This window comes from Aulonocara sp. 'chitande type north' Nkhata Bay, linkage group LG18 (assembly GCF_057382095.1).
Source record: "Aulonocara sp. 'chitande type north' Nkhata Bay isolate Kocher_YH1m ecotype deep benthic linkage group LG18, A_spYH_male_GT1.1, whole genome shotgun sequence".
Taxonomy (NCBI): Eukaryota; Metazoa; Chordata; class Actinopteri; order Cichliformes; family Cichlidae; genus Aulonocara; species Aulonocara sp. 'chitande type north' Nkhata Bay.
This window is the reverse complement of record NC_141361.1, coordinates 24,765,747-24,773,171: the sequence shown is the minus strand read 5'-3', so window position 1 is coordinate 24,773,171 and position 7,425 is coordinate 24,765,747. Positions and strand designations below refer to the sequence as shown.

The 7,425-nt window shown below is 42.7% G+C and overlaps 1 protein-coding gene across 1 annotated transcript; it reads right to left on the bottom strand.

Annotated features, from left to right (window-relative positions):
- Positions 1-461: 461 nt before the first annotated feature.
- Positions 462-6,021, bottom strand: crsp7 (cofactor required for Sp1 transcriptional activation, subunit 7). Its single transcript, XM_086273486.1, has 3 exons — positions 5,334-6,021; positions 4,236-4,310; positions 462-4,144 (listed from the first exon to the last, which is right to left on the bottom strand). Exons 1-3 carry the CDS (start codon positions 5,403-5,405, stop codon positions 2,474-2,476), a joined length of 1,818 nt encoding a protein of 605 aa, XP_086129612.1. The 5' UTR covers positions 5,406-6,021; the 3' UTR covers positions 462-2,473.
- Between the last annotated feature and the right edge of the window lie 1,404 nt (positions 6,022-7,425).

Here is a 7,425-nt window from a genome sequence, read left to right as displayed (position 1 = left end):
GAGGGCACTTACTCATCCTGCTGTCTTATGTGATTACATCAGCTGACTGAGTCATAGGAGGAGTGACGTAGGCAAAACATTCTTTAGCCTATTGAACATGTTGCAACCCAAAGGCAATCAGAATTACAACCAGTAGGTGCCGAAAAACTGTTGCTTTACTACACATATGGCCAGTTTAAAAGGGTGGGATTATACTTTTAGACTAGTAAAATGTACTGTTTAATAACAGAGGACCTTTTGTAGCGTGGGCCCAGTAAAATCTTAAGAATTATTGATGAATTTGAACCGATATTACTCTCATCATTTTACATCTCTGGTGCAGACAAAGAACACACATGGACAATGTGCACCCCCACATGGACGACATGTGTAAATGCACCAATTAAAAGTCCACCTTCAAACAAAAGGCACAGTTTAGATTAACTACTTAAACCATAAAAGACCTGACGGCAGCCAAGATTTAGATCTTTTTATTTTTCAAACAACTGAGAGATGTTAAACACTGAACAAATAAAGATGCCCCATCAAAACTCCAGAAAAAAAACAGATTCTTTTCAACCAGTTGTAGCACTTTTCCATTATTGCCAGTGGTGTTGTTGATGACGACGTGCAGTTTCTCGTTGTCTGCAGCTTCACCCCCTCACTAGATCAGCGCGTAGAAAAAGTAACAGAAAACGGTGCATATACCAGCGTCAGATTGATCGTGGGGATTTGGGATTCTTACGTACAAATCCAGCTCCAGGCAGGCGTGTTTTAGGCGGAAGCAAATCCAGATTCACCGTTTTGTTTTTAAACCAAGGCACATTGGTAGGTAGGAATGGATGACCAAAAAGAATGAATGGACAGAGAGGCTGCACAGAAGCCAATCTTCATTTAAATCATGTGAGAATGGTGGTAGCGACTAAAAAGGGAGTCGAACTGAAGTACTGTCACATGGAAAACGCCAAGAACATTGGATGCGCACAGCTCGCTCTGTGTTTCTCTCTTAAATGTTTGAATCACTGTTTTGAACGGGAGCAAAAGAAGTGCCACCCTCATTCTGCAACTTAAATGATTTCTAAAGCCTGGAAAAAGCAGCTTCGAGAGCCGCAAATGTGTCTGAAATTCGTATTAATCCATGGGCACATTGTGGGAGAATCAGTCAGTTCACACTCGAATGAATGAATCAGTAAAGAAAATGACCAACAAGTCGTCAACTTATGTACAAGTGCATAAGAGGTCTCAATTCTGTACATTCACTAAGGCGGTATAAACTCAGAAAAAAAATATATATTAGCAAGGAATTTCAGAAGGCAAACGATATCTAAAGAAACAGAAAAAGTTCCAGCATTCAAACATGTCCTTGCTTTTGTCATTGAACACCACCAGCAGCTGGGACATTCTTTAATATTTCGGAGAGAATTAATGGATGGAAACATTTGACTGCACTATTTTTTTTCCTTTTTGCATTAGCACCACACTACTTTAAAACGGTTACATCTCCAGAAGAATCTTCATGACCTGGAACCTTTTAGGAGCCGAGCTGATGAGACAGAGAGAGCGGAAATTGGTTGGAGGGTGGAGTCTGGAATGTAAATAACCAAAACAACAAAACAAATCCGCACCGGCCAATCTTAAAGAAAGGACAGCACATGGGCTTCCTTTAACATTTAAGATTCAGCTGAGAGCACAGTGATGCAAACAGAAGAGAAAGCAAAAAGAATCTATAGTTGTTGTTATCGTCCTTTTTTTAACATTTGTTTTGATGAACATCCCGTAAATGAACTGGTCAAAAATAAATAGATGTATATATGATAAGAAGTTTATAATTTACTCTTTTATATCTCACATAAAGCTTCTTGTAACTGCCAAATATGTTCCAGTAACTTCAAACCCTGGACATATTCGGCTCTAACTGTGCTAGATGAACTCTTATTAACATCTTTCTGGGCACCAACATGGTGGTCTGTGCAGGACAGCTAAACCCCAGCCTTCCCTCAGGTTTAACCCTAGTTCAAAACTTCTTGTTAGAAACTAAACAGATTAAAAAAAAAGAAACAGCATCATCCCAGTGTGCCTCAAAGAGGGGTACAATTCATAATATTCAAAAAAAGAAAAACCTCACATTGTTACACCTATTTGGGTGATCTGGGATAATTCTGTCTTCTTTTTTTGCCTTTATGGTTAGCAGCAGTACTCTGCAATACGGGCCTCATTCCTGTGGCTTTCAGTTTGAAAAATAAAACAGAAACAGCCCTTGATATTACAAACTCAACTAGTCTTTTAATCTTTACACTTCTTTTATACCAAAATCTTAATAGATTATCACAGAAAGAGGAAGAGGCGTGGGGGAGTGGAGTTTGGCAGGCCTGATTTTTGCCAAACTCACAGTGAACAAAAAAAAAAAAAAAAAAAAATTAAATCACAAAGTATCTCGTCTCTGTGGTGAGATGAGGAAAGGAGTGGAAAAGTACTGCAACCTTCCCGTACCCCTTCAGTCTAGGCAAACGTATGGCAGGATGTTCAATTTGCTTTCATCCCCGTGAGGGTCCAGTGATATGCAATCTGTCCAATCGTACCAGGTGCCCTTGGTGTCACAAACGCCATTCACCCCCTGCCAGTGCTGTGTGTGTATCCTGTCCAAGTCCTCATCTGTCACGTCCCGGCTCACGCCCGGTAAATCCCCTGTCAAATTGTCCGTTTGCAGAACGTGCATCTTCCGCGACTCCTTAATTTCCTGTTCTTCCCTTTTCAGATATTCCGACATGAAAAAGTGTGCACTAGGGGCCTGAACCCCCGAGGAGTTAAGGACATTGCTCTGAAGGTTCAAGTAGGACTGGATGATTTCATTTCTAGACAGCTCCTTCCAGTTTGTGTGGTGGAAGGGGTTAGGGCTAGGACCTGGGACTGTGGCGGTGGCAGCGCACTGTTGTACAGTGCTTTCAGTTCTCTGCCTAGACTCAGCGAGGTCAGGAGTGGGTGCTTCATCTGTTTGAGAAGGTTCTTTATGCACCAGAGGTTTAATCTGACCTGTGACCGGGTCAAACGTTAATCTGCGTTCTTTTAACCGAACGGGTTTAGTGGTGTCCTCCATTTTCTGGCCATCTAAGTTGACAGAGTAATCTCTAGACCTGTACTTCCTCCTTTTATGTTCCGAATTTGGTACGGTTAGCCCATCTGCGTCATCAGACACAACCATAGCTCCCTCAGAAATCTGTCTGTGTGGTTCTGAGTTCTGCTGGGAGAGAGAAGGTGAGGGGGAGACTGATGGGGATTCCAGTGTTGCAGATATGTCTTGTGACGGGCAAAGAGAGGAGGCTTCTGAACTGCTGGCCCAGTGCATTGAAGACCTATTAGAAGAATGTGGCAGCTTGTCAGCATAAGATGAGGCCGGGGACGACACAGTGTGGGAAAAAGATAAGGGAGAGTCCCTGGAGGAAGGGCTTGGGACCGGCGTTCCTTTTGGTGCATATGCTGAAGAGCGCTTGGTCATTGTATCTTGCTTCGTACTCCTTGGGCTGGTAGTGAGACCACGAGGACTTCTGGCTTGATAATAGCCCCCGCCTCCTTCATCCAATCTGGCCTGTTGCTGCATCACAGCAACTTTAATCAAAGAGGAAGTGCTGGGTAGTTTGGCCACCCCGGGAGAGCTGGGGCGAGGCTTGACAGCATTAACAGGAATTCTGTTCATTTTATCATTATCAAGGTGCTCAACTCGAGATCTGTCAGGAGACGGGACAACCTCCTGGTCAGGGAGGGCATCCGGACTGCCTGCAATCCCATTGGTGGGTGGCGTTGAAACAGAGTTATCATATGGGGACATTTTGGAGATTTTTTCTTGCAAGTACACTCCACTGTCTCTGTGCTCTGCCCGCCGCTTGCGGCTGCTTGATTTCTCAGCTTTTGGTGAGTACGTGTTGTGAACGTCATTTCTGATTTTGACCTCAGGGACACCTTTCCCTGGCACAGAAATGTCAGAAGGAGAGGCATCGGTTCTGCAGGGATGAGAACTGCCATTGGTAGAGCCAGGAACACTTGCAGCCACAGCTGGCCCAGGTTCAATCAGCTTTTGCCAGTTCCTCAAGAGTTTCTTAGCTCGTTTAGCCAGGTCTTCATCCTTCGTCTTCTTCCTCACATCATTGATCAACTTTCCTAGTCGAGTTTCCTACGTTAAAAAACAAGCACTAGGATTAGAAACACTATTCAGTTAAACAGTTTGGTATAAAGCAGCAGCTAAGTTCAGTCGACTGTCTTACCTCAAGTGCTTCTTTGGTGATAGGATACTTTTCAAGGCAGGCAATTACTTCCAGTACGACCACCATATTGCATATCTGCAAGGACGATATATAGAGCTTCTAAAACATCACGGTCACACAAAGTGTATATTACCCAAAAATTACTGCTTACTTAAGTAACAACAAAAGAAGCTGTTAATGAGAATTACAATCACATTTATAATATTCTAGAAAGGCCAATGCTGGTGACAATTCAGTGATTAGCCAAGAGCCCTGCACTAATGCTGATCGTGGAAACTCCCCAGAAATTAGACAAATTCAAGGGAATTGAATCGTGCCTGCAACGTGTTTGAGGGGCAAGTTAGCTTAGAAGTTAGCAAGGGGAGGGAGGGGGGCATTAGCTTGTCTGTCTGCTTCAAGAGCAACAAAACGACGTTGCAAAGTAAAGATGGAAGTGTCAACTCACAAAACCTTCTCCTTTGTAATCATTATAACAATAGGGTAGCATATAGACCAAAACGGAGAGCACAAATTAATTAACTTTACGCGAGTTTCTTATCTTGTTGACAAAGTCAAGCGGAGCTCAAGTGTCTGTGAATTTGCCTGTGCTAGCCGATTTAGCCGCGGCTAGCATTTCAGCTGAGAAGGAAGGGTGGACTGTTTCAAAAAACGTAGCTTTAGCCGCTGGAGCTAAGAGTTTGCTAGCTCCCGTCCATGGCTTAGTAACACGAGATTTTTATTAAGATGAAACAGTTTAGGGTGAAAAACAAGTACGAGGTGAAAATAAATTCAGAATGGAAAATGAATTTGGAAGGAAATTAAGCAAATAGTTTTCTTTTTAACGTATACGCAAAACCCGCTGTGGCTAAGTTAGCCGCTAGCATGCTACACGCCAGATTATGGTCTGTCCAGGGTAACGCTGGTAGCTAAATTAGCTTTCAAGCTGTCAACTCAAGTACCCCCATCTCTAATTCCAACTTAAAATATACAATAAGAAGTTTGGGCACAGGAATATAATTAAATAAGAGTTGTCGGGCGAATTCTCAAGTCGAGTTGCCCCAGAGTGCAGGGAAACAAGGTAACTTAAGCTAGATAGCCTGCTCGCTTTAGCGCACTCACATTGCTTTGACTGTCGATGGCCTGCAGCAGCCGTTCCCTCATCTGCTGCGGGGTTGCTGAGACCGTTGTCATTGCCTGTTCGGTGCGATCCGGAGGATGGAGGGAGGAATCCTCCAAAATGAAAACCGGGTGACAATGATGACTCAAAAGCCGCTTCGGGAACACGTCAGGCGTCCGTACAGCATATTTTCTGTCGCCTGTAAGGTAACGGCTCGGCTTATCTCACATGGAGTAGGGAAACGTGTGAGCTATGTTGCCCGTTTGCTGCTGCCTCCTCGGCGCTCTCGCAACTCACTACCAGCTGCAGGATCGCTCCACGGCCTCCTGCTGCATGCCGGGATACGTTGTGTGCGCTTTGACGTCTGCACGTCCTCAAGTAAACATACCTGATACACTCAGGGATGTGTACCACCGCAGGACTCCATCTACTTGTGGTTACACAGTAAACATTGTACAGCAGATCATGTAGTATGTAAACGAATTACGCACTGCCTTTGACCCCTAAATAACAAATACTGATAGTTTTATAAAAGTGATTTGTAGCGCAAAATCTAATGGTTTTCCAACAGTTTCGTGCTGTGTTCAAAATTGTTCGCCACTGTCAGAAGCCAGCTAGCCACATCCCAAAAATACCAAAGCTCCCCCACGTTATCTTCTCCAAGACAGATTTAACCACAACCACTTAGTATTATTTTTTAAAGTGTCTAAACGTTTGCTTTGTTTTGTTTAGTTACGCACTCTGTTGCCAAAGCTGCACACATTCTGTCAGGCATTCGAATAAAAGAAACATATGTGTGTGTTTATCGCAACGAAGTACAGTAGTTACTCATGTCTAAAATCGATCCTTCTATATTACAGCATTTCACCAGTAGATGGAGTCCTGCAGTTTCTAAAACAACAAAGCATACGTCAAAGAGCACAGCCTGTCCCTGTCCACAGGAGCAAAGCAGGACGGGCTGTGCTAGATTGATGGGGCCATCAGATATGATGCAAGAATGACTTTGCTTTAAATGTGACCCCTTCTTACATTCAGAGTTGTCATATTTCATCAAGGTTTCTGAGATTTTGATCCATATTGACATACTAGCATTACACAGTTGCTGCAGATTTGTCAACAGCACATCCGTGATGTCAGTCACCGCAGCAGAAATTCAAGACATATTAGACCAGACAGCATTTTTCCAATATGCTATTATAGAATTTGGGGGATTCTGTGTGAATCATAGCCTCTGTTTCCTGTTCTTAGCTGGGGTGGCACCCGGTGTGATCTTCTGCTGCTGTAGCCCATCTGCTTAAAGGTTTGATGTGCTGTGTGTTCAGATATGCTCTTCTGCATACTTTGGCTTCAATGAGTGGTCTTCATCCTGAAGATGGTCTGGGCATTCTCCTCTAACCTTTGACGCCAACAAGGCATTTTAGCATTTGGGCATTTTGAAAATGTTTTTAGTAGGTCTTAATATTTTTAAGTAATATTATATGAAGGGCATGTCCCAGAGGCAAAATTTACAAGAATCAGTATAAGTATTATAATTTAAAAAAAAATGCACTTTTACACAGCAGTTGACTCAGTCTTGTAGACTGTAGGCAAGTTAGGATAACAAAGCTTAACCAATAAACAAATAGGAAGGGCATTTCCTCCGTATTTAGTTTTTATTTTTAATGAACATTTTATTTCAGATCTAGTTTTAGTTTTAGTTAAGGATAATCAACAATAAGAAGAGACACATTTAGGGTTAACTGTTGTAACCAAATAGAATTAAAACATTTAATCTCAAACTAATTTCTTGACAACCACAGCATAATCCAATCCACGCAAAGCCCAGAACACATTTAAGTCATAGAAAAGACTGTCCTCTCACCAGCAGTCTTAGCTTTAGTATCCATCCCACATAAAAAAAAGTAGAAACTCATTAAAACTGTTGGTGCGGAAAGAGTGGGAGAGGCAGGGCAACTGAAGTCCTGGAGTGGGTGAGAAAGTCTAAGTTATGCCAGTTATGGGGGCTGCAAACACCATGAAACTACTGCTGCACGTCTTTGTTTTCTAGTACTTTTTGGAGTCAAGCTAATGAGAAAAAAACACAATACGAGAAAT